At 42.4% G+C, this 27,850-nt stretch overlaps 1 protein-coding gene across 1 annotated transcript; it reads right to left on the reverse strand.

Annotated features, from left to right (window-relative positions):
• Positions 1–2,055: 2,055 nt before the first annotated feature.
• LOC131580759 (uncharacterized) lies at positions 2,056–26,697 on the reverse strand. Its single transcript, XM_058842370.1, has 5 exons — positions 26,664–26,697; positions 25,236–25,481; positions 16,257–16,417; positions 9,247–9,511; positions 2,056–3,461 (listed from the first exon to the last, which is right to left on the reverse strand). The coding sequence occupies exons 1-5, from the start codon at positions 26,695–26,697 to the stop codon at positions 2,056–2,058; spliced, it is 2,112 nt and encodes a 703-aa protein (XP_058698353.1).
• Between the last annotated feature and the right edge of the window lie 1,153 nt (positions 26,698–27,850).

The following is a 27,850-nucleotide window of genomic DNA, read 5'->3' on the forward strand; positions in this document are numbered from 1 at the left end:
ACCAGGACAGCTGTCAGGTGGGTAATGGGTTGTGACTCCTTTCTCTTTGTCCTGTCCCCTTCCCATGCCTTGCACCCCCCACACCCTCAGCTCCAGAGCAGAAGCAGAAATTTCAGTGCTATCCACTCTTACAGACTCCTTGGTGGGAAGATCTGCTGTGGGAATTGATCATTTTTCACCCAGTTTGTTCTCAGCACGTGCTTTTTGCACATAACCAGATTTTGTGCAGGTTTTCTGCTGTTCCCTGTGTCCCCATCCAGAAGCCCATCTCTTGCTGTCGTTCACCTTGAAATCCACCTTTTCAGAAATCCCCTCATAATCCAAGCCTGCACTAATATCCGGCTCCAAACCTCTATTTTGAAAGTATTTTGGAAATGTTAGGGTGCAGTATGTAGACAGAAAAGCTGGAAAAGGACATTTCAGATTTGGTTATGTGCCTAAACAGAACACACTCCCTGCTTCCCATACCTTATGTGTAAAACTGAGAGGTTGGAAGAATTAATTGTTCTGCTGCTTTGTTGGCCCCATAGAAAAGCTCTTTCCATTTTTAAAATTAAATTAATCCCTGAGCAGTAACTAAACACATTATATGTTTAAAATTTACATAAAAAAACCCAACATCTCTGTGCCTCGTACTCAGTCTTCTAGATTGATTTATTTATGCATTAAATAGTCAGCTTTGATATTCCTATCTAGTTATTCATTTTATCCATGCTCAATGTTTCCTTAATTTCTTTAAAATTTATATGAAATATTAATATGTGGATTGGGACAGTTTAGTTCGTTAACTATAAATTAAGAGTTGGCATTCATTATTTAGTAGTTAAATTCTGGCTTCCGGTTTTTGTGCTTTTTCCTGCTCTAATTATTCTTTTCTTAATAGAGGTCATTATAAAGTGGTATAACACCAGGTCAAAAAATATGTCAAAAAATATATTTAGAAAGACTCTTAAGTGTATTTATTTAAAAGTCAGAAGCTCATTCAATGGTACAACACTTTCTGAATCTTGTGAAGGTAGAAAGAAACAATCCAAAATTTAAAAAATTGTACAATTGTCTAATTTTTAATTAGTGTGGCTATTCACATTAATAGCTGCAGAATACATGTGTGCAGTATTAACTTCAGCTTAATGAAGTCCCTGAATAATCTATTCCTTTACTATGACCTAGTCCTGCTAATTTTTCTCACACTGTAAAGCCATGTATTTCTGCAGTAATTCTTCCAAAGCTTGTAGGAGTACCTATGGATGAGGACTGTGCTTAATGGAGGGCATAGATTATTGCAGCTCCAACAAAACCAAGAGAATAACAGGGAACATATAGGCCTATAATACAAAGTAAGACCTATTAAAAAAATCCTACCTTAAATGACGCTGCCCACCCGCGGCCCGTCGCGCTTGGGCTAGCTCTGTCCACTGGCCGCTGGCAGTGCCAGGAGTGGGGAACGGTCTGGGAGCTGTTTTCCCCAGACCGAACCTTCAGAGCCCTTCTGCCACACAGGGCTCTGCGGATCTCGGCGTCGTGGGCTTCAGCAAAGAGATGGAGGAGACCCAGAGTCCAAGCAGCTTTCCAGAAACAGGATTTATTAAGGGAGAGGGAGCGGTGACAGGACGAGGGCTGGAAAGGCACACAGGGACCCAAGGACTCTGAGCACTGAGCACCTCTGTGCGCCCCAATTTAAGGTGGGGAGGGTACAAACACAGGAACCAATCAGGGCATCTCAGGGGAGGAGTTGGGGGGAGGGTTTACAATGTTGCGGACCAATGGGAATAACATGTGAGAGGGGCGGCAGCCACAAGGCCAATGGGGCCTCGAGTGAGGGATAAATGGCAGGGAAGGAGCTAGAACAAAAGGTGGGGTTTACATAGATTGATGGGGTTCAGGGGCAGGAACAGGGTGATGGACAAGGAAGGTTCAGGAAAGAGGGGAGGGGTTTACAGAACTGACAAGAGGGCAAAACCATTACAACTCATGGGGGAATAACATTAGGAACAAACCATTTAACTTAATAACCAAAACAAAATGAACAGACGGCAACATCTCCCCCTTTCTTTTTTAGAAAGAGGAGGTTGCATCCGCAGGAGGTGCAGAGGGCTCGGGGAACCAGTCTTTAAGGGAGGGAGAGGGTGGAGGTGAGGAGGAAGGAGGAGAAGGAGCATCAACAAAATTAACTTGGGGAGGAGGAGATACAAGGTGCAGAACAGACTGAATTAAACATCTTCTTAAAATGGCGAACGCAACTAAAATTATAAAAATGATGAAAATAATCCATAAAACAGTTTTCAGGATGGATGAGAGCCATCCGGACAGTCCCCAATGAGAGAAGATGTTGGTGGCCCAGTCCTCATGTTCTTGTTTTATCTGGTGGACCATGCCTCTCATTTGCTCAATGGTCTGGCGAATGGAGGGACTCTTTGATGTTAAGTTCATGCAACAAAGCCCCTCAAATTCCCTGCAGTCGTGGTTGTGCAGGAGCAGCAGGTAGTCTATGGCCGCCCGATTTTGGAGGGTGGCCTGCCTGGTGATTTCCTCGTCTTCGAGGAGGTCGCTTAGCGCAGCTGACGTTAAATTTGCTTGTTTTACTACCCAACACTCGAATTGGCCTAATTCTCCAAGGGCTTGAGCAGCGGCTAACCAGGGCAGAAAAACAGACACTGCTACCCGTTTTAGCTTGCTCCAATGGAAAATTTCTGAGTCACAGTCTGGATCCAGGTCGTCCAGGCTGCGCTTCTTGATAACCGAATTATTCTTTTGGCTCCAATTTTCGATTTGGGTCGTGTTGGGTGAAAACAAGGACAGCCGGCCCAGTGTGCACGGCCCTCCGAGAAGGCGAGAGGGGATGCCTGCCCATGCCCGATCTCCGCAGATGAGAAATAAACCTTTGGGCAACCGAAGAGGGGTAGGGTGAAGGGTTGAGGGCATCTTCACGTGGGCAATGTTCTGGCACCATTTGGCTGCCTGGAACTGCTTGTTCACTTGCACCACTTTGGGATAGGGGGCAGGGTCAGAAGGGTAGTACCGAAAGTGAACACAAAATGACGCCGGGGAGGAGTCCAAAAGGTCGAACTCCTGGGGCTCAACAGTCGCCTTCTCAAGCGTGGCTTGCCAGTCTCTCCAGAGGAGGAGGGGGTTCTTTGCTGGCCTTCTGATCTTGTACGCTGGCGCAGAGCGGACGACACGTTGAGCTGGCCTCCCTTGGTTGGCGTCATGGAGCAGGGTAGTAAGGGAGTCGGGAAACTCTTCCGGTTTTAGAGGGATCCCCACCAGGCATGTTGTCATCGGGTTCCCCGCTGCTCCGGTGGAAAGGCACAGTTCTTCCCTTTGCAGGGACTTCGCCAGCATCATCCAAACATTTTGTTTGGGTTGAGGCACGATCCACCCCTTGGTCTGGGCCACGGCCAACATCACACTAAGGATGGTGATCACGGTCTTTGGGGCTGTCATCTTCTGGATGGCTCCTCCTACAACGAAGGGAACAAACACTAAACATAACTTCAACTGAAAAGAGGACTCTCCAAAGCAAAGGATTTGGGGTTTTTCTCCTCCTCCTCCTTGGGGGGCCCGGAGATGACCTATTCGGACGGGACAGCACTCTCATTTTGATCTGGCGGCCTGCCTGGATGTTTTGGGACATACGGTTTCACCCACCTTTGTGGGATCCACCGCAGTCCTTGGGGCGAGGAGACGCAAGCGTATCCTCGTCCCCAGGTCACCAGATCGAAAGGACCCATAATTCGTTGGGTCTCGGGGTCCCGGACCAGCACCGGAGGGCGCTGCTGCAACTTGTAGCTGTTGGCGGATGGAAAATGCCGGGCCACTGGAGGGTTAGGATCACTGTCTGAGCAGTTTAGGAAGTTTAGCGTGTAAAGGGCCTTGCACAACCGTTCTTGTGGGGTGCAGCCCTTCACTGTCTCCTTTTGATGGACGAGGACGCGCTTGAGCGATTGATGGGCTCGCTCAACAATCGCTTGGCCTGTGGGGGTGTGTGGGATGCCTCTCTTGTGTGTTACTCCCCACTCTTGCAGGAATTCCTCCAGTTTCCTGGAGGTATAAGCTGGGCCGTTGTCCGTTTTGATTTCTCTGGGGACCCCCAGCACAGAGAAAGCCTGCATGAGGTGTTTACATACATGCTCTGCTTTCTCTCCTGTGTGGGCAGAGGCATAGATAGCACCTGAGAAGGTATCAATGGAAAGGTGCACATAGCAGAACCTGCCGAATTCCGGGACATGTGTGACATCCATTTGCCACACCTCACAGCTCCCCAGGCCTCTGGGGTTGACCCCAGCTCCCAGAGAGGGCATTGCAGTGGACTGACAGTGTGGGCATGTGGCCACGATGGCTCTGGCTTGATCTCGCCTCAGGTGGAATTGGCGCACCAGCCCAGGCACGTTCTGGTGGAACATTTGATGACTCAGCTTGGCTTGCTGAAATACGTCAGGGAGCTGAGCCATGGTGACAGGAGTAGCGAGGGAATCAGCTCTTTCATTTCCCTCGGCTACCGGGCCAGGGAGTTCTGTGTGCGACCTCACGTGCATCACGAAAAATGGCTGCTTTCGGTGGGAAACGGTAAAGATTAGCTTAGAAAGCAGCTCAAACAGCTGCGGATTGGAGACCTCTTTTAAGGCGGCATTCTCTGCCCTAGCTACCACCCCAGCAACGTAAGCCGAATCTGTAACCAAATTAAATGGTTCGGGAAATTTCTCAAAGGCTCTGACGACAGCATCCAGCTCAGCGACCTGTGGAGATCCCTCCACATACTTAACATCCGCTTCCCACCGCTGAGTTTGAGGATCCACCCAAGTCACAACTGACTTGTGGGATGCTCCAGATGCGTCAGTGAAAACTGTCAGCGCTTTGAGGGGTTTTCGGCTCCGAATTGAACTTGGGATGATGTTAAATTTAGCATTGAAGAATTTGTGTGCTGGGGCGTGGACTGAAACTTGTCCACTGTAGCTGTCAAATGCGATTTGGAGAGCCTCGTTCTCCTGTAACAGCTGTTCAAACATTTCTTTTGTCAGCTTATCCGGGGACGCCTTGTCTCGAGACAAGCTGACAGGCACCCGTACACACGCAAAGTCGCACCCTGCCATCTCTCTGAGCCTGGCTCGAGCCTTCCTGACAAGCTGAGCCACCAGCTCTTGTGGCCGGGTGATACTCTTGGATCGTTGATGGCTCAGGAATACCCACTCTATGATCAAGAGTGGGTCCCTTGAGCCTCGATCCCACTGAAAGATAAGCCCACACAGGTGCGGCAACCTTCCCAGAACGATGTACTCAAACGGCAGGGCCGGCTCATATCGATGTGCCTGCCTTTCCATTAAGGCAGTTTGTGCCTTCCTCAGTGCTTCCCTCGCCTCTGGGGTCAGGGTCCTAGGAGAACTAAGCTCCTTCTCCCCCTTCAAAAGCATGAAGAGGGGGGGCTAGGTCTTCGGTGGTGAGGCCCAGCCAAGGCCTGACCCAGTTCAAGGTCCCGCACAGGGAGTGAAGGTCTGCCAGAGTCCTTGGATTACTGTTGATAGCCAATTGTTGAGGAACAATGGTCCTCTCAGTAATCCTCAATCCCAGATACTTCCAGGGTGGCATCCTTTGAACTTTGTCTTCCTGGAGCTGGAAACCTGCAGATGTTAGAACTCTAACCACTAGGTCAAGTGATTGATTAAGCATATCGTCATGGGGGGCGCACACTAGGACATCATCCATATAATGATAGATGATGACCTCCCCCATTTTGGCGCGAACGGGAGACAGCAACGAAGAGACATACCACTGGCAGATGGTCGGCGAATTCTTCATCCCCTGTGGTAGCACTCGCCAGTGGTATCTCTTCATTGGGGCTTCTCGGTTAAGGGTGGGTACCGAGAAGGCAAACCGTGGGGCATCGTCAGGGTGTAGGGGAATTTGGAAAAAGCAATCTTTGATATCAATCACTGCCAATTTCCAATTTCGGGGGAGCATGGTAGGGGTAGGCATCCCTGGTTGAAGGGGTCCCATGTCCACAATGACTTTGTTGATTTCACGAAGGTCGTGAAGGAGCCGCCACTTATCTTTCCCCGGCTTACGGATAACAAAGACCGGGGAATTCCAAGGGCTTGTGGTTTCTACTATATTTCCCTTAGCAAGTTGCTCCTCCACGAGTTCGTTGAGTGCCTTTAATTTATCTTTTCTTAGCGGCCACTGGTCAATCTAGACCGCTGTATCAGTTGTCCAATCTAATTTCTGGAAAGGGCGCTCTACAGTGGCCGCCTCTAAAAATCCCGAGGGGTTTTCGGGATCTCGATTTTAACCCCCCACTGGGACATGAGATCTCTTCCCCACAGGGGAACTTGATAGTCAGCAACAAATGGGCGTAAATTTGCTAATTGCCCATCCGGCCCCGCAATTTGCACCACGCTCTTTGAAATTCTTGCTAATTGGGTACCCCCTATGCCCTGTATCTTGCCTGCCACAGGTTGCAACTCCCAATGTGACGGCCATCTCCTTTCAGGGATGATCGTCACATCCGCTCCCGTGTCAAGCAGTCCTTTCATCTGAAAGGATTCTGCACCTTGCTTGACTCTGCAGTCTAGAATGGGCTTTTCCTCACCCACCACTTCTGCCCAGTAGACGCCTGGTGCGTGGTCGTCTACTGGGACCTGCTCAGGTATTGGTATAAATTGGGCAATGATTTGCCCCTTTGGCAAAAAGAAGGGTGGATGAGTGCAGCGCGCCAGGAGAATGAGGTTCTCTGGACCACCCGAAAAGGTGATCGGCGAAATCTCAATCTCTGGGGGTGTGTGCTTAGTGTCCCCAATGGCGATGCACTTACTGTCGCGTCCGGTGTCCATTGTCTTTCCCTCCAGTGGATCCACAGCTACTACCATCCAGTGCTGGGACCGGAAGAGGATGTCCTGTGTTGTTGTCAAGTGTCTCGTCCGGTGAATAGGCCATGTCCGGTTTTCGTTCCCCCTCCCCCCTGCGAGACCTGCCCCATTTGTTGCTTCGCGCGGGGCAGGTTCGCTCCTAGTTTTTTTTATTAAAAGCTCCCTCTCCCCCTTTTCCCCCCATGTTGCCCCTCGCAGGTCCAGGGCAGGGAAGTGCAGCAGGGCAATCCCGGGCCATGTGCCCCAGCTGCCCACAGCGGTAGCACTGCAGAGGCCTTCTAGGTGGTGGTGGTAGTTGGCCTGGTGGGTGCTGGGTCACTGCAGCCATGGGTGGTCTCTTGGCAGCTTGTTATGGTGGTGGCACCCTGGACGCCCCCATCAATGGGACCTTCTTTTCGCAGGCGTCTATTAGGTCATCCAAGGTTGGCGCCGGATATAGCGGCAAGCTGAAAATAACCTGCTTGCAAACATCGTTGCAGTTAGCTTTAGCCATTTCTAGGATGAGCTGCTCCTGCAGCTCTGGCCTGTCCACCTGCCTCTCTATTTGTTCCTGCAGTCGGTTAATAAAGATGTTAAAGGGTTCATTAGGGGACTGTTTGATGTTGGAAAAGTTTGTGAGGGGTTCACCCCCCGGCAAGATGTTGAAAGCTTTCTCAGCGGCCTCCGTTATTTTGATTAAGATAGACCGGGATAAGACCCTGGCCTGTTCCTCTGGCTTTCCCCATTTCCCTTCACCGCACAGGTGATCTATTGTGAGGGGGATTTCATCCGCGTCAACCGCAGAATCCTCGCTGCGCAGCAGCTCAGGAAGGATGGCCTCCAATGACTTCTTCCACCTCTGTTTCCACAGCCTATAGTCAGCTGGGGAAAGGAGGCAGGCAAACAACTCCTTCAAATCGTGGGGGACCATCTCGTTCGCGGAGAAAGTGGCTTTTAATAAGCCCTTAAAATATTCACTTCTCCTGCCGAACTCCTTCTGAGCCTTGCACAGCTCCCTCTTTGTCTGGAAAGAGAAGGGTTCCCATTCTCGGAACCTTCCCCCCTTTCCTCTAAAACTGACCGGTGCGGCAAAGGGAATTACGATCTGTTCCGGGTTCTGGCCCTCAGGCTTGTTACTTCCGGTTTCCGAAGTGTGGGAATTGGATGGAAAGGCGTGGGAACTGGGAGGAGGGGCGTGGGAACCGGAAGGAGGGGCGTGGGAACTGGGAGGAGGGGCTTGGGAACCGGAAGGGGAGGCGTGGGAACCAGAAGCCGGAAGAGGCGGGGCTGGAGGACCGACTGAGGGGGAGGGTTGGAGGGAGGAGCAGCGGCTGGAAGGGGTGGGGTTTTGGGGTGCAACACTTTGGGGACACACCCCCGAGGAGGAGAACCATCTGAGGACAAGTGGGAGGGGTCGGGGTAGGAAGGGAAGGAGGAGCTAGGGAGGAAGGGGTTGGACTTTGGGGGGAGGAAGGGATTGTGGGAAGAAGGAGCACAAGGGAGGGATCCGACCATGCGGTCCCCGCCATCTTGTGTCCCTCGGGGGCCATTTTGGGAATCAGGCAGGGTATTGGGAGACTTAGGGGTAGATTTAGGGGAACACCGGGAATGAGGGAGTGTAGGGGAACCAAGGTTCTGGGAGAGAAACTGGGGATCAATAACTTTATCAAACTGGGGATTTTGAACTTGGAAAGGGGAAAACTTGGAGTTATTAACTGGGGAAGTAGGGGAATGGGTAAGGGCTCCGGCAGCTTGGCCAGGGCTACCGGGGCAAGGGTTCTGAGGGAGGCTTGGGGAGCCAGGGAGACTACTGCCGACTTCGGAGCCCTGCGTTTTACGGGTTGCTCCGCAGGTCTCCCCCAACTTAGGGACAAGGGACGAGGAGCAGGGGTTTGGGGAAACTGGGGAAACTGTAGAAACTGGGGAAGGCTGCGTTGGCTGTTTCTGCATCTCTCTCTTTTCAACTAAGGCTGTCCGAATTAGAACAAAAAGCGGGATTAATTTGGCGGCTGTTTTGTCCCCCTGAACCACTAAAGCCGTTAATTTAGACCCGACAGAGTTCCAGAATGACACAGAAAGAACATCTTCGGAGGACACATGGGGAAAATGCAGAAAAAGCCAACGAACAAGCCTCTTAACCAACCCCCTTGAATACTTATGTTTCCCACCCTCAAGGAGACCCACAACTTGGAAGTAAATCCCCCTCTGCGCAGCCGAAAAACGCGCACCCATCTCTCACACCCCCGGCTCCGCAGTCTCACCACCCCCTAGCAGCAAATGCAAACTTAAAGAAATAAAAATAAGGGTCAGGACTGGGTTACAACACACTCTCCCTCCCCGAGGGAGCCACAACCAAACAGGGGGTCCACCACACACTCCCCCCTTTCCCCCACTGGGGAATACTCACCCAGTCCTGACAGGAGCTGCAGGAGATGTCCAAAGCCCCAGGAGCGGTCCCTCGTGCGCAGAGAGGTTGTCGCTCCTTCCCCCGGGAGCGCTGCTGGACAAAAACCAGCCTGCTGCAACCGGGGTAGCTGCCGCCCAAAAGTCTTTATAATCCAAAAAACGACTCCTCCGGGGGTCTCCACGGGCTGTAGAGCCCCACGTTGGGCGCCAGCTGACGCTGCCCACCCGCGGCCCGTCGCGCTTGGGCTAGCTCTGTCCACTGGCCGCTGGCAGTGCCAGGAGTGGGGAACGGTCTGGGAGCTGTTTTCCCCAGACCGAACCTTCAGAGCCCTTCTGCCACACAGGGCTCTGCGGATCTCGGCGTCGTGGGCTTCAGCAAAGAGATGGAGGAGACCCAGAGTCCAAGCAGCTTTCCAGAAACAGGATTTATTAAGGGAGAGGGAGCGGTGACAGGACGAGGGCTGGAAAGGCACACAGGGACCCAAAGACTCTGAGCACTGAGCACCTCTGTGCGCCCCAATTTAAGGTGGGGAGGGTACAAACACAGGAACCAATCAGGGCATCTCAGGGGAGGAGTTGGGGGGAGGGTTTACAATGTTGCGGACCAATGGGAATAACATGTGGGAGGGGCAGCAGCCACAAGGCCAATGGGGCCTCGAGTGAGGGATGAATGGCAGGGAAGGAGCTAGAACAAAAGGTGGGGTTTACATAGATTGATGGGGTTCAGGGGCAGGAACAGGGTGATGGACAAGGAAGGTTCAGGAAAGAGGGGAGGGGTTTACAGAACTGACAAGAGGGCAAAACCATTACAACTCATGGGGGAATAACATTAGGAACAAACCATTTAACTTAATAACCAGAACAAAATGAACAGACGGCAACACTTAAATAGTGGCTTTCACCTGCTGAGGAGAGCTGAAGAGCCTAGCTCAGTTACCTGTGCCTGCACTAGCAAATCCTAATCCCCTTGTTTTGATGGGTCCCACAACAGCTTCTGAAATTTTCAGTGTACAAAAGAAAAAAGCAACTAAAATAATTATAAAAGTAGATCAAGCATGCAGCAAGATTCTTTCATAGCATTTATTGTTTGTGCAATGTCGTCACCAAGTCATGTACATGAAAGTAGTAGAAACAGGAGTGAAAGAGGGAACAGATAAAGATGTTGGTTGTTCAAACAGATATCTTGATTACCCCTCCTCACATCCTCTCTTTGTCCTTGTGCTATAAGAAAATAAGGTATGGGGGTAAAAACCAATGTTTAACAGAAAATATCTTAAACACTGGCATGGAAATTTCTCTAAGATTTTGAAACTCAAGCTGGTTAGGATTTTGGCCCTCCCTTTTTTGTCTCCTACTTTTAGGTAGTGTCTGATTTGTTCTTACCTTTTGAACCTGATCTGCTACACAGTAAATTGTCACTGCTTTTCCTGAAGTTTCCAGGCATTGCAGTTTGGCTGGGATTTTAGTTACAAGACAAGGCAGAAGCAAAATGAGGTTGTTTGTCTCCTGACTTTCTCACTACTTTGCCTGTCCTCCCCATATTTAAGAACTCATTTTTCAGGTATAGTCTTTTTCCCAAGGTAAGCCTTCTTTAGATTTAATTTACTCTTCAAAATTCTCCTTACAGTTTTTATTCTCTGAATATCTTGATAAAATATAAGGGAATGTGCTGATAGCAGCAAAAAAGGTGAGATTTATCAATCATACCTCACTCTTTAGCATCCTCACTAGCAGAATTGTTGTAATGTTTGCAAAGATGTTAAAAGGAAAAGATAAAATAACTGCCTTAAAGAGATGAGCAGAGGGAAATGGATGTTGATGGCAGCTGTTCTTCCAGACACTGACTTGGGAGCTCAGAGGACAAGAGCAGACGTTGCAGAATGTTCCTGGGGACACATCAGGCCATCTCTTATCACTTAAATGTTTCTTTTATTTGATACTAATAACACCATGCTATGGTCAACGATATAATAAAAATCCCATCAGAAGCAGCAGAGTTACTCATTCATGACTGGCTAATTCCTCCAGTGTCAACAAACAGAGTTTAAACTACCCTGTAGCACAGAAGGTTATTTCTGCTGTCATTTCATCAGTGGAAAGAAGCACAATTTTGTCTTTCTTAAGTCAGTATGACCCAGCACCTGATAATGCCTATAAATCATAAACTGCAGATGTGTTATTATGTCAGTGTTAAATAGCATAAAAATAAACTTTCCACAGGCTCTTTGCTAAATCTTATTCACAAAAAGTGAGCAGAAATATTAAACTCAGTCTCACATTTCTTGAAGAAATATATGACTATATAATTTAAAAGCTGGCTTCTGAATCATTTGCTATTTCACAAAACTCAAATGCAACAAGGTATTCAGATTCCTAAGCAAAGTCACCATCAGATCTGTGGTGCACAACAAAACCAAAAATCTCTCCAGCTAAATGATTGTTAGGCTTTTTTTTTAATACCTACTTAAACTGCCTCATTTAAAACAATTAAAAATTCACAACATTTTATGATTTGAAGGAGGATGATGGTAGTGATACATCTTTCAATTATGTCTTTATGATCACAGCAAGTGGACTGTGTGATTCACACCTACAGCTATTAAAGTGCCTTTGTTATAACCTCAGGCCTTTATCTTATCCTGGATGAACTTCATAAAATGATGGCTCCCACCTTTGGGATTTATTAAGCAGATATGTTGTCCTTCACAGTTCTGAAAAAGGTCAGCTTCAGAATGTTGCTGTTCCCTACAAGCAGTCATCAGAAAATACTAATATTGGATATGCTTGATACCTTAAACCTCGAGATAATGGTGTTGGGGCTTTCCATCTCCACAGCAGGCTGAATCTAAATTCTGTGCAGTTGACTCCAGAAATGTGTTGAATGGCTGCCATCTCTTTTAATACAATGAGAGTGGTCTATTTTTAACCATGGACTTAATTTAATCAGCATAGTTGGAGTTTTGGCTATGGTGAGGGAAAGGACTGTCATTATTTCATTTATTTAAGTTGCCTCATTTTTCCAATGTGAATGCAGTTGCTGAGCAGAAAAATCCTCAAAAAAATTGTCAAATCTTGTTACAGTTTTGGGTGGAGCCGGAAATCTGCTACGCAGCACACATCATTTGGAACATAAAGAATAAAGGGCAATCCACTCCTGTGACATAACAGCAGCAAATTTAGAATTATTTAATTGTAATATATGCCACCCTTAGACCTTGGGGTCTTTGAATAACTGCATAAAGATGGGAGGAAGGAAGAGGATAGCAACACTGCTGCTAATCAGGGAGACGGGAAAAACTCTAATCCACCTAAATACTGATACTGGAGTTGCAGATCTGTTAATGAACTCTGATGAATGCACTAGGTCTGGGGAACATTCAGGAATGTGAAACCCTGGCTTATATGAGTTACTGTGCTTAAGAATTAATGCACAGGTAAAAGAAGGAATCCTCCCCTCTTCTGAATTGCATTAAAACAAACAAACAAACAAAGAAACAAGCAAGCAAACAAACAAACAAGCTCCAAAGCCTTAATTATTTTCTAACTTATTTTTTCAATTGTTTCTGCCTGTAATTAATTGTCTTGCCTAAAGAGCTTAAAGTAGCAGCTGACATGTCTATATATTTCTCTTAAGGCTAAGGGTAACTGAGGGATGTCTGGGGGTCCTTCTCAGTCTCTCACAGCCCAGCCCACCTGTAACCCTTTTTTCTGTGGGAACTTACCTGGAATGGATCAAAGCGTTGATCAGAAAGAAGAAAAAAAATCCCAAAAGGAATGGAAATTTTATTCCTTATTATACCACATTCTCCAGCTGACCTTTAGGAACCACAGTGAACCTGTAATGGCCTTCAAGGAAAATATAAAATTTAGGTCTCTATATCACTTCTTGAAAAAAAAGCACTAACTTTGAATTGAAATCAGAAAATAGTTTGCTTAGGAGCTAAGAGCAGATTTGATATATCATCATGCAGATACAGCTAGGCTGATGTAAAACCAGAGTGCAAGCATAAGAAAATGACAGGAATAATTGGAAAATACTAGTGCAGTATGTGCTGTATGGATAGACAGGAGCTTGTTGCAGAATGCAGAACATATAATTAGAGCTTCATGTTTCATGTAGAGTCTTCTGCGAGCATTTTTCATGCATGAATTCTTTCTTACCACTGATGACATTTGGAAACCATAATGCATTTCAGATCTCATGAGCTTCACTTCCAAATTACTTGCAGGGTGTGGTGTGAATCCATTAATATCTTCTGTTCTGACATAAATTCAAAGACTACAGTTTTCAGGAGAGTATAATGGTATAATTGTGGAATATGCAATATTTATTGATGAGCATTCTAAGAAGAATATAGAGATAATTATATGCAAATGTACTTATGAAACAAAATCAATGTTATTTTCTACTGATTATTCACAGAGGCATAAAATAGATTCAGTGTTAATAGTTCTGCTAATTGCACATATCCTTATGCATGTTTATGAATAAAAGACAATCAGAGTACTTCAGAATAAAAAGAAGCACAACTCCTAGGAGGCATTTACTAACTGAAGACATTAAAGTAATAAAAGTTAGTTTATAAAGAAAACAAGGACAGAACACCAGAGAACCCTCTAGATGAAAAAACCAATTCTCAATTTTAAGAGCAGTTTTTTGTAATAATTCAAATGCTTTCTTTTAATTGGTCTAAACCACTATTTTTCCTGTATTATTTTGAATTTTTTAAAAAAGGATGCCTGTTTTTCTTCTCTTTGTTTAAATTTCTTAATTTTCATGTACACCTTTTTTCATGTAGCAGGCAGGTCTTTATAAATGGGAGAAATCCAGTGACATCCAACATGGTTTAGAACATTTTGGATAAAACCAGTATTTTCTAAATGCCAAGTGGGATTTGTACTCAGAACTCGAAGCCTGCTTGAAGGTCCTTGCAGCCCTGGGATGTGGGACATCATGTCACTCACACTCACCCACCATATCTCTAAAACATCTTACTTTAATTTTTGATATAAAACATTATTGTTCTTGCTTCAAACAGATTCTTGAATTCTTGTGTGGTTAGTTAGGAGGGGGAAGGGAACATGTGCAGAATGAACGCTGCTGGATCAAACAGGGAGCTTGGAAAGCCTGTCTGGGAGAGGATGGGAAGACAAACCTCTGAGAGCTGGTCCCTGGGGCACTCTGATGGCAGCAGCCTCACCAGAATATCAGTCAGGAGCACCATTTCTAGAATGAGCACGCTGGAGCAGCCAGGCTGAGAGTGAGACTCTGTGGAGGGCTGGTTAGAAAGGAGTCAGAGCTCTCACAGTGCCACCTCAGACTTTGAGAAGAGGCCAAAAAGGGTGAGTAATATTGCTTGAGTCAACACAGCTTCTGTAAAGGGAAGCCATGAATCACACATCTGTCCCAGTTCTTAGAAGGAGTCAACCAGCACTAGGATAGCATATCAGTAGTCAGTATAATTGAATTAGATGAAATTAAAGTTAAATTATGTCTTTTATGTTTTAAAAATTATTCTAACATAGATAAGTGAAGGCTTTTTGTTGTTTTTTTTTCTCCTATTAATTAGTGGCTGAAAGAATAATAAAAACCTCATTACAAAGACTGGGTTGAATGAAAGAAACCCCGGCTGAATATTTATGTCACTGGAAATTATTGAGTGAAAACTAAAAATTGCCATAGCATACTGGTGAGTGCCTCAATGTTTATAGAAAATGGATAGTTGTTGGCAGAGTGGCAACAGAGGAAAATCAAAGCTGTGTGCAAAAGAGAAGTGGCTTATCTTTGGCAGGGGACAGTGCACTTAGACCAATTAATGTAGACATTAAATCATATAGCTATGAAGTGCCAATGTTTAGGAATAGTCTGAGTAGCCAAGTTTGGTAACTTGGAAAGCATTCTCAGAGATTTTACTTTTTTGTCTCTGCTGAGTTATCTGAGCCTTCATTGCATAAATTCCACTCCCCTGGCTTTGGCACCCCAGTCTTATGAGAAATTTCCTTAATTATTTCCTTAATGCACACTGTTGGGAACAACTTGCACCTATAAAATATATAGTTGATATTTTCAAGTTTAAGTTTGAGTGCATGGAAGAAAAAATTATATCCCATATAATTTGGTACTACCCTGGACAGGAGTATATGATGAAGACCTTTTAAGGTACTGACAATTTTCAATGTGATATTTCAGCAGCTTTCCAGCACTAATGACTTATGTGGCTAACTTTATAAACTGCAGCTTTATAGAGGAAGTGATAAATTAAGTCTCCATCACATAAATTGATGGCTTTTCTTCTGCCTTTTTAAGTGAAACACTTGAAACCAATACTGCAACTAAATGAAATTGTCATTTTATTAAATCTAGCTTATGATTCAATAATTCTGTTGAACTGCTCTTGTCATTTAGACATCAATTTTCTGCATACTTTTTAAGAAGCACACAAAGTGCCAGACTTTGCTGATGGCAACAGCATACAGTGTGAAAATGAGGAGGAAACTCAGTTGCATGAAGCTCTGACTCACACACAGCCAGGGCAGTGATTTAACCTAGGGAAAGACAGTAAGCTTACAGAAATAGCCCACTTTAGAAAATGGAATCAAGGTTGGCCCACAAAACAAGTACCTAAACATTTATGGAGCTATGTTGGATTGATCATGTCTGGGTGCCAGCTGCTCTTCCAGCTGGACTCCCACTCCCCCTGAGCAGGCAGGGGAAGAAAATAAGAAGAAAAATCTCAGGTCAAGATTAAGACAAGGCAGCCACTTACCAGCTCTTGTCATGGGCAAAACAGACTTTACTTGGGGAAAAATTACTTCAATTTATTGTCAGTGAAAAGAGAATTAGATAGTGTGAAACAAAGGAAGATTAAACCATCACCTTCTCTCACTTCCTTTTTTTCCAGGGTCAACTTTACTCACTGATCCTCAGTTCCTCTCTCTTCCCTTGCTCATGACTGGCACAGGGGGATGGATAATGGAGCCTGTGATCAGTCCATAATATCATGTCTCTACTGCTCCTTCTTCCTCAAAGTTTTCTCCTGCTCCCATGTGGGCTGGATTTCCCACGGGCTGCAATCCTTCAGGATAAAGCTGCTCCTGCATGGGCTTTTCACTGGCCACAGCTCCTTCAGGGCATGTCCTGCTACCATCCTGGCAGAGAAAATTCAACATATCTTACCAGAAAAAAAAAAAAAAAAAAAAAAAAAAAGAAACATAGATTCATGTTATTTTTCATATCACTGATACTCACAAGTAGTGTTTGACCTCTGGAGATTAGAAATTTTCAGCTACTTTGAAGTAACAAGGCCTAACCCTTTCATAACCTCATATTTCTGTTTCTACTGGTCCGGAAGATGAGGTACTTGTTCAGAACTATATCTTTTCAGCATTATGGCTTGCCTTGGTACTAGGAGTAACCTTATGACAGATTTCTGTAACATTCCTCTGCTCATTTTTTTCATACCTGCATACTTTGCAGCTTTTTTTTTGGTCTTGGAGATGCTCAACAAGTTAAACCACTGTCATGGGGTAGCTTTACCTTTAAGGTGGTTTTGAGAGCTAAGGAAGTTGAAAATGTTGGTGGCTGATGGGAGGCTTTTCTCCTGACCAATTATCAGTCATTTCTAAAATTGACAGCAGTTTTGACCATTAAAAAGTTAAGTCAACTTGTGAACACCTCTTTAAGATGTACAGTCAGAGGCCTCTGGCTCTCTTTTGTTTCCGACTTTTGAGAAGGTAACAAGGCTCTGTCGTGGCCTCCTTCTCTCCCACCCCCTCCAGGCCGGACAAGGCCGCAGAGGACGAAGGGGAGTGGGGGAGGAAAGGAAAGCAGAGCTGGCAGCCTGGTTCAGTTTTCAGTTTCTGCTGCTGGACTGAAACCTGACACCATGAACTCTTGCAGCTTTTCTAAAGCTTTTAATTCTTTTACTACCTGGATAAAATGTACAGATTGCTCCTTTTTCCCAGAGAGACAAAGAGAGAGAGACAATCAACATGAAGAAGACATCATAAAACCACCAAAAACAGTGAGGAAAAGAGTTAAGTTTTAAATGAAGAAAAGAGAATAAGGAGATGCTTTACAAGCTGAAATACCTTTCTGTTAAAGCTATAGAGATGGACAATAGTAGTTTTAAAAGACTCCTTTAATTCATGACAGAGTATATGGGGAGGAATGGAGTGTTCAAAGTTTGGATTTTGAGCAAAAAGTAGAGTAATTGTGATACAGTGAGTTGCTGGAACAGGGTGAAGCGAAGATTTGGGGCCGCTTGAGGCAATGAGAAAACTGTTTCCAGGGAAGCTCACAGAGACAGATGAACAGGACTTTTGCTTTTGAATAACTCATCCTTAAAATGACATCCCTAGACTCATGGCCCATACACACCTCAGAGTGGTGCGAAATGGGAGGAGAAGAACTGATGACAGATTTCCGGGCAGCTGGCATCAGAGCAATAGAACACTATAACAGAAATAGTTTTCTTGTGAGAAACTCCATAGGTTAGCAGAAAGAGACTTCTGCTTCTCTACAAAGACTGATGAAAAGACTGTAGCAAGAATTTGAGACTGTGTTTTAACCACCAAAATTCTAAAGTTTTTTTGTCTCTATGTTGTCATGTGTACAAAGAAATGGTCAAGTAGTGAGAGAAAAAAGGGTTTTCTAGAAGTTTATTCTGGTGTTCTTATTCTTGTAGTTTGTTAATAAACTTTCTTTATTCCTTTTTAAGTTTTAGGCCTGTTTTGCTCTTGCTCAAATCCATATTTCACAGCAAAAAATAAGTAATTTTTTAGTTACTGGTTTAAAACCACGACAACCACACAGAGGATTATCTCATATAAACTTGCTTAACTTAACTCCTCTGCAAGGAGCCTTTTGAGCATGCACTACCACCAGGAACCACTAACAGAAGGAAATGGGAATTTATGTAAAGTCATGAAGTAAAAAAAAAAAAACAACAAAAAATACCTTAAAGATCAAGAATCTTTTTATTAATACCATAAAAGTAAACGTTATAAAAAGACAATTTTACTACAGCTTGAGGATTATTTTGATTTCAGTTCCATGCTTATTTCCTAAAATACTGCTTTTTCAAAATAGCAATAACACCAGACATCATCTCATCAAGTTCCACTAGCCCTAGAAACCATGAAGTTTACAGCAGAATGAAAAGCAAGCAAGCAGTTGCATTTAAATTTTTGTTGTTATGACCTATCATTTCCAGCTGAACCATGAGAACTTTTATGTACTAATTTTGCAGGCAGTTGCCTTTGTATTTTTAAGCTTGTGGGGTTTTTTTTGCTCTGTTTGGTTTTTCCCCAGGGAGGTTAAACTTGTATGCTTTTAAGACTGGACCTTGTACTGCTTTAAACAAATCCCAAAAACCAGAAAGAAGAAAATTAGCATTTTATGTCTCACTTCCAATAAAGACAATAGTTTTATGTTGGCTGGTTAATGCCTCTGAGTTGGCAGTGCTGAATGGCACGTTTCGTTATACATTGAACCTAGTGGTGTCTCATATTTTAATAACACTTAGATTCATGTGATAAAACTTTTCTGTGATCTGGCAATAAACACTGAAACAAGCAAACAATTCTTTTCACAGTGCAATTTTGTTGATATAGGGATGCAGAGGCTGGAAGAGACTTTAGAAGCCAGGAGAATGGCTTTTTCTTGTGAGAGGGAAAAAACTCCCAAAGGCCAACTAAAAAAACCCCAAAGGCCCACATGCAACACTCTTAAAGAAAAAGAATGGACTGTGATTGCAAACATAAAAAAAAAAAAAAAAAAAAAAAAAGGAAAAGTAAAGTGCAACTCAGGAGAAATCATACAAAATCTGTTCTTTCTAGGGACAGGAAGGGAAATCAACCCAAACAAACCGGCTTCCTAATGATATTCAGGAGATGAAGACTATTTTCCATGAATATGTTCAAGCCTCTGGGGTAACAGGTTTTACCTGATGATATTTCACCAGTGTGCTCCTAATCCAGTGGATAGGAGAGTAAATATATCCACATATTGCACAGGGGCATAAAGTTCAAGAATAGGTTTTACTAATCTTATACCCTGATGGAACAGTAGTTAAAATAGTTCTCTTCTTGTTTTCATAGAAAGCCCAAGAAAGAGAAATATACAGTTTTATACTGATAGTCCAGAATTCAAATTGCTTTTTCTTGAAAGGCAAATATTTGCCTGATGGAGGAAAACAAAACCCAATTCTGAAGTGCACACATAGGTGAAATTTCCAGTGAAATGATCTTAGTTTACTGCTTACCATATCACTCACAATTTAAAAGACCATGGCAAATCTCCAGCAATTCAAATTTTGGAAGAATTGGCAAGTTGGCAGAAGTAGTTCCATAGGGAAAAAAATATTTCAGAAAGCAAAAATATGGTTGGTTTAAAGTGAATATGGTTGGTTTAAACTGGAGTTTTGCTTAGATGAGGTTTTCAATGATGGTTCCCTTATTTATAATACCAGCATGCAGTACATGTCACCAGAGGAAATTAAGAGAAATCAGCAGTCAATCTGGCTAACTAAAATAAACCTCAGAAGCCTAAGAAGCAACAGTTCCAGCTACTTATGTTACAGTTTCATATATGTATTATGCAACTAAGTTTTGAAATGGAGGAAAAATCTGATCCAGAATCCTGATTTCAAAAGTCAAAAATCCACTGTCAATATTATTTTGGATTTCTAAGGTATGTGGCTGAGTCCCTCATTTTTTTACTGCTTAAATTCTCACTTTGAGTTTGAGACTCATTCTTGTTTTCCTGCATGTTGTTTTAGAAGACAAAGTTTAATCTGGGACTCCCAGCTAAAATCCATTCACTGCCCACTCAAAAAAATCCATATAATTTTTTTAGAGTGGATGATAATTTTCAGTTTTGCAATGAAAAATGTTTTGGAGCAAGGCCAGGCTTGGTGTTAAAGAGTTGTTGGGTTTTATTCTAGAAATTATGGCTTTCACATATAATTGAAATAATTCCAGTGCACGCATGACTTATGTAAAATGCTTTGAGGATACAGGAGACAATATTTAGCCAGTACCTGACTAAGCAACCGGTGTCCTTTATTTCTTTACTGAACCTGAACATTAAAAGTTTGAGGTATTTCAGGATTTGGGACAATTTTAGCAGCAGTTCTCTTAGGAGTGAGAACAGTACCCCTGGCTATTGCATGGGGATTTGTCTGCTGTTATCACAAGCCTGACTGAGCTCAGAAATGTCCTACACTTCATTAGCAGCTAATCAAGACACACAAATCCACTTTCTCTCCCTGATCTTCTCCCAAACTCTTGGATATTTGCTTTCAAGGCTGAAGTTGCATGACAGTTTTCAGCCGGCAAAACTCTATTAGATTTGTATCTATTTATGCTGAATGTAATAATTTAGATTTTGTCAATTTAAAATAAGCAATTATAAGCTAATACTATTAGCCTTATTAAGTACTTAAATCCTCAGATTATGATGTCTTTACAGCCTGGTATTGGACATCAACTTTTATTTCAGCATTTGAGACACAGGCTTTGTTGTTGCAGTTCAAAGAAAGGAAGAACAATAATTACATTTTGTAAGTGCAATTCAGACGGACAACAACACCTAATTTCTAAAATGATTTTACTTATGCAATTTTGATTTTTGTAGATGCTTAGTATCATTATTTTTAGTACAAAAAATGCATCTCTTGAGAGGTTTGAAAATCACACTGTTTTATTGACATAGAGAAAGACAGAAGGGGAAAAAGAAGTGTATTATGACAGCCTGTTAGGCTGTAGGGAAGAGGGTAAAATAGGGAATTGAAAATCAGAAAGAAGAGAAAAGAAAAAAAAAAGCACAGACAGGTGGGTGGAAAAAATGCTAGAGGGAACAGAAATCGCTGCAAGCAAGATTTACCATAATCATTCATGGAAGGTTTACAAAAGGATATTACAGCTACCTGGGAGACCAGAGCCTGGGGCCATTTTGGCACACAGACTAGTGGGAAACTGTAATGCAGAAATGCAGTGTTTGGGGATCCAATCATAACAGAGGTGTTCGGGAGGCAGAAGGTGGCAAAAATGGTCAACATGTGAAAGTCAGCTAATTTTAAGTAAATAACACTGATGGAATGACACCGTCAGAGGGTTTTCTCTTCCACAGACAGTGGAATGACAGGCTGTCACATCCACCTGAAAAAGCAAATATCCTGCAGAATGAGGGTGAGCATTCTTCATGTTGGTTTAAGCCTGGAGATTTGCACTGGCTAAAAAAAAAGAAGGCAAACATTGGCATCAGGAGCAATTCTTGTCAGACTAAGGACATCCCACTCTATGAGCTTTGACAGTAAAACAGCTTTGTGTAGCTGCATTTCCTGGATTTTAGCAACTTTCCACTACTGTGGGTTAGAAATGCAAAACATCTCTTCAGTGTTTCAATAATAGGAAAAGTATTATTTTTTTTTTTCTCATCTGTTAATAGCAGCTTCTCTGTGGCTATTGCTAAGGGCTGTTGATGAGCCTGAGAAATTTTCTGACTTTGCTCAGGAGATTTTCCATATTTGCCATTGCAGAACTCGGGATGCAAGGTCTCCTTCATAAAGCTACTACTTCATAACCTGCCTAAATGATGAAACTGGGATATGTAAAAGGGTGGACCTGCCTGTCTTCCCCTTCCCTTCCCATGAGGCATTCCAGGCTCACCTCCATGTCAGCATTAGTTATGCAGTGCATTAGATCCCCTTGCCAGCCTGACAGCACATTTGCTCTCTTTGGCTGTAATTTCCAGACAGATCAGACCTCCAAACCAGTTTACCAGTCATCAAGGGATGGGGGAGGAAACATGCCTTCCACAGGAGCAAAGAGGGGGATCCCAGCCTGGCTAAAACAGCTTTACAATGTCTTGGAGACCCAGCCTCATCTGCAGAACCCTGGCAATAGCAAGGGAGTGGGGATATAGCAAGAGATGCCATCAACTGTGAGAACTGGAACTACCTGCTAAATGTGTCCAAGAGCTCCTGACTCCTGGTATTTCAGCCCCATTTGCTTGGTTTCCCGCTCTGTAAGCTGAGAAGGATCACACTCTGCTTTTCTTGGTGTCTGTTATTGGACAGCCAGGTTTTCAAGTGGAGTGATGTATTCTGGAATGCCTGGTACAACAGCACTGTGACCTCAGGCAAGCAGGGGAGAGGCAGAAGTCAGGATATCTTTCACCATTACAGTGATACAAATGAAAAATAGCAATCTGTTTATTTGGATTGAAATCTGGCTAACTGTAATTCATTCAAATTTCCAGTGGCTATCTATAAATGAAGTGTGGGTCCTGGCTGTGGTCAATTAACTCTTTCATTTTATTGATTAGTACTATAAATAATTATATAAAAGGCATGTAGATCCTCATAAATGTGATATAATTATCTCAACAATTATTCTGCATCTCAGTGGGTATGAGGGAGAATGAAACCTGTTCCTAGAGCATTTCTGGTTGCTAAGGAACAGTTACTTCAGTCGTAGAAATTGTCTCTCACACCAGATACATTATTCTGGCAAATTGGACTTTCAGATTGAGTACCAAGGGAAAGGAGAACAATCAGAAATGAGAAAATTGCTATTACAGAGCTCCATGGGGTCTAGTATGTGTGTGTCAAAGATTCTGGTTTTATATCTGCCTCTGTTTCTATTGTCATGAACTCTATTTTTCTTTCATTTTTTTTTATCCCACCCTCTGAAAAAAAAAAGAAAAAGAAAAAGAAAAAAAAAACCAAAAAAAGAAGTAATTTGATAAGGCAGCATACCATAAAATCTGTTTTCTTATTGGTGGGGGAAGGGTAAGTATGATGCTCACCACTTCCTACATCCCACATCTTCTCCAAAAAATAAAACCTATGTTGTGGGGTTTAAGACAGCTTTCAACAAAAGCAATTGGGACGAGGGGAAGAAGGTATCAAAGTCTGTTTTACGTCTGTTGGTCTGTTAGGTGACCCAAACTCTGTGAGAAATGAGACCCGTGCTGGGAGAATGAGAGCACAGAACATTTCTGAAGGGGCTGGACGCTGAGAAATCACCAAGTTCATTCAGTAGACCTGGGACTACTTTGTGTGGGTGTGGGTGTGTTTACAGCTCATTTACTCTATACACAAGATATAAATTATCCTGGGTCCTCTTCAGACTGACCTATCCTTAATTCTTTTTTTGCTACAGCTTCATATTTCATTGATTTCAGATAGCCTTTTTTTTCAATTGAAATTATATTATCATTGCATAAAACAAACAAGATCCCAGCTAGCTAGCTTTCTGTCAAAAGCAATGAAAAATGAGAATCAGTCTTTGCTGAGCTCTACCCTTTCAGTTTGAAGCTGCTACACATTCTGAGCTATGTTACTGTGTTTTGTGCTTAAACATATCAGCTAATTAAATTCTGCCTGAGTTTCTTCTCTAGCTTGTTGCAAGATTTATAATGCTAAAGATCAGAAGGTTGAATCAAGGATTTAATAAAATGTGTTGTACAAAGAAAGTAGTTGTATAGGTGCACAGAATAGTAAGTGCTCATTTTAGCACTCCTTGTGGTTGTAATGATAATTGCTGCACTTCTCTTGAAACCAATTTAATTCTAAATTTTACTTTGAAGTTTAAAAATGTCATTAATTAATTACTTTATCTAAACAGATTTGAGATATTGCTGAAAGCCTTCTGGGAAAAAAAAAAAAAGGAGTTGCTCTTGTCATGTATCGCTTTCCCCTTCTATTTTTTATGTTTGTGAGATAGAGTGTTCATATGTACACACAAGCAGACACAGAAATGTATTTCAGTCATTCACAGATTTAACCACAAGCACACAAAGTGTTATCCTACTGTGTGCTACTCAAATCACATTATAGCTAATGGATTTGTGTTTCCTACACCCAAGGCAACAAAACTTTCAGAAATTTTTTCCAGGGCTTCGCTTCCCTGAGAGTGATGGGATGACACTTTTAAGAGCTCTCTGTCTGCTGCTGTAACATACAGATAAAGCAGCTTTAAAGAAAAGAGGCAAGAGAAAAATAAAACTGTAAACACACTGCTGGTTCTCTAAATGTTATGTTGTACGACAGAATATTAAAAAGTTGTTTCTGCTTGATATCAATCAAAGGGTTGTGTTGCTTGTTTGTTGTGGGTTTTTTTTTTCCTGTGTTCTGCTTCATTGCTTTTTTGTGTCTTTCTTTTTTTTTTTTCTTTTTTAATTTCATCTTTCTGAAGTGTCCTGTGTTTTTTTTTACATTGCTTTAAAATCAGAATTATAAGCTGACCTCTGAGGGAAGCTAGAGTTTGATGTTTTGTAATTCAAGGCCCAGAAGGTGTAAATTGGCTTGAATCCAAGCTTTTGTACTTAGAACATAACAGGGGCTTTAAAAAGTAGCCCAAACAATGGGGTTATTAGTTTCTGAACTCAAGGTACTTTGCATAAAACAATGATTGAAGTGTTGCCACATGGTCTTTAAAAACGCTTGCTCAGGCAAACATTCCTCAGGGGAAGGATCAACCTAAATTTTCATAAATCCGTGCTCAAAACTGGTATTAGTCATACCTTTGAAAAAAGGAGTGATAACTGTTGAACACTCTCAGGAACTGTATCCAAAGGGACAGGGGTACACAGCCCCTGTCTTTATAAATCTTATCCAGCCCATTTACAGCTGCTCCAGGGTGGACTTTATCAGAAGGCTTGGAACTATATTCCAAGGTATTTTTACAGCTCATATCTACTTTCTTCTTAAAGTGCTGACATTTTAGTGTATCTTGTTTTTTAGGGTCACAGCTTCCTTTTGAAGACAGTGGGATGTTAGAGGAGCCCCTACAAATCCCACCAAGGCTGCACAGTGGCATTAACCTGCAGCTCAATAATCTACATAGTCAGAAGGTCAGAGTGGGATCTGAGCTTTGGATTTAGCACCACTGAGAAACCTCTGGAGCACTGTCCTCTTCCAAGTGTGCTTTGCTTCTGGGCAAAAACAGCTATCTGGGCATGTCAGAGGCAGGGAAAATTACCAGTTTGACCTGCATTGGCTTCGTGGTGCAGGGCCAGCCTTTGGAAGCCTCCTTCATTCCCTGTGCTGGAGAGGAGCTGTGGATGAAGGCTCCTCTCCTTGGGGCTCTGCCCCTTTGGGCTGCTGGCAGCTTTTGGAGCTGATGGGGGGTCTGGAAATTGAGCCAAGGCAGGGGAACGAGGTGCTTCTGTCTCTCTTTGTGCTGCACAAGGCTCAGCTGCGTGGTGGATTGAACCTGGTGACTCTCCTGAGCAGAGTGTAATAGAGCACTCAGCATTGTTTGGCTGGAACTATTCCTCCCTGGTCAGATTCTAAAGCAAAAAAAAAAAAAAAAAAAAAAAAAAAGATAATCCAGCATGAGATTCCTTTTACAACTGCAAGTGCCATTGTTGGACAAGGAATTGAATGTATTGATTAAGATCTCTTAGCAGAAGAGACGGGAAATGAGCTGATGACAGTTCAAAAATTATTTTTTTCAGTAGAGTATGGCTTAAGGCCATCAAAGGAAGAGAAGGAAAAACTAAATTGATGTGCAGGAGAAAAGGGAATATGTTGTCATCTGTTTGCTTAGACAAATAAAGAAAAAAAAAATCATACAGATAGACTTTAAATATCACAAATAATATATTTGAAAATAGGTAAAGTGGAATTGCAAAACTTTCAGATGTGTTTCATAATCATACATTTTTATTTTTCAAAAATAACATATTTTTTATTTCTTCTAGTCACTTGTCTTTTACAGAAATCAAATAAATATAAAATATGAATATACAAAATTATACATAAATAAAATAAAAAATTATGAAGGTAAAAGTTACTTATTTTGAAATAATTACTTGAAATATGATGGTATATTTCCCTAAACAACATGGGTTTGCTTTATTTTTTCTGTGTGTGTGATATTACTCTTTTTTTCCCACTAGATGAAAATTACAGAATACACCATGATAGTTATAGTGGCTTGATAAATTACATCTGTAATATCATAAGAAATAGACTTTTTCCTAATTCAGAGCAGACAAGTAGAACAGTACAGAAAACACCTCACTCCAGGCTGCAATGCAAGTCACTACAGTCATGCTAACAGGAAGTATTTTAAGTCAAATAATGTCTTTGATATACTGTGAGTATTTTACTGAGGAATATCTACTCTATATGTAGGAATAAACCAGCACAGTCAATATCTCATTGTTAGCATGTAAATGGCAACTTGGGAACATCTGTAAATGTATTAGCCTCTATTAACATTTCTAAAGTTTTATTAAGATGAATGCAGAAAGTATACTGCAATACTGAAAACACAAATTTAAGCATGTTTTCACAATGGAGCTTCATAAATAAATAAAATTCCAAAATAATTATGCAAAGAAAACACCAACCAGCCTGGTAAAATCTTGTCAATATTCAATTTCTTTCAGTACTGCTGTACCTTGGAGCATGGAAGCTGTCTCTGGAAGATACATGATCCTAAACCTCAGAATCCTCCAATACCAAAGCCAACCTAGACTAAAATTGTCAGTGCTAATTAGAAACAAGTTTCAGATTTAAATTTACTTCAACATATGAAGGCCATGGATGTGACATCTATCTTACACTTATATATTTAATTTACTTTCATTAGAGTTCCTTCCATGTGATGAAATCAGACTCCCTGACCATAACAGAAGGACACTTGCACCATTTTTTTTCATGTGTCTGATAATCCAGGACAACAGACACTTATTTTAAGAGATTTACTTTTCTTCCTCCTTCCTCAGCATTAACTTAATAAGTCTTGGCAAAAACTTATTTTAACATTACCTGAAATATTTCAAATGAAGAAAATTTGATGTTGACATCAAATAGGCCTGGAAAAATATCAATCCTCACAAACATTCTGGATTGCAACCTTACATAAATTTTCCTTTTGATTTTGCTGTCCCCATTTAATGCTAATTTCCCAAAGATCCATAAAGAACTCAGATTTAATCTAACGTTTCCAGCATCTGTGGAGATTAAATTCTCAGTGATGTTTCTGATGGAAATGTATTTTATATGGAAAAAGATCCTGTTCCAAGAAAGAGGGGTCTAGGAGAGAAAGGATAAGAATTGAGCTATTTTTAGTGGCACAGTGATAATACAACATCATTGTGCAAAGTTTGATTCAGAATGAGCAATAATAAATACAAAATGTGTCACCTATGTGACACAGGAGGTCACACATGATTTTCAAAAGAGACTTGAGCACCTGAACCCTCTTTCTAAAAGTCAATGACATTTAAGCTTCTAAGTGCTAGAGACACTGAAATTCAGACATTATATGGTTTCTTATCAGTTTTTCTCTTACAGCTCGTAATTTTTAAACTAGGTTATGTTTTTTTTGTGTTGTTTTTATTAGTTTTTTTTTATGCATGCTAGGAAAGAAGTTTGATAGCCAAGGGCAGTCCTTGTTTTTATGGCGAAAAAGCAAATTTCTGAGGTGAAAAAATGGTCCATATACAGGTGAACTGTCTGTCATTCCCTCAGCAAGATCATTGCAGTCTATCTGCTATGGACATGCCACTGAACAAATATTGGATTACATTATGCCTCTAATCCTCAGGCATTGTGCACTTTTCTAAATTATTTGCACGTAAT

This window comes from Poecile atricapillus, chromosome 1, assembly GCF_030490865.1.
Source record: "Poecile atricapillus isolate bPoeAtr1 chromosome 1, bPoeAtr1.hap1, whole genome shotgun sequence".
NCBI classification, from domain to species: Eukaryota; Metazoa; Chordata; class Aves; order Passeriformes; family Paridae; genus Poecile; species Poecile atricapillus.

Excerpts from the sequence above, each read along its gene's own strand:
- LOC131580759 (XM_058842370.1), bottom strand. The coding sequence starts at position 26,697 with ATGTATCTTCCAGAGACAGCTTCCATGCTCCAAG. Across the intron at positions 9,512-16,256 it reads ACTTTGAGGAAGAAGGAGCA|CGGCCAGTGGACAGAGCTAG; the intron begins GTAGAGACATGA and ends TGGCACTGCCAG. Across the intron at positions 3,462-9,246 it reads GCAGCTCCTGTCAGGACTGG|GAGGAGCCATCCAGAAGATG; the intron begins GTGAGTATTCCC and ends CCTTCGTTGTAG.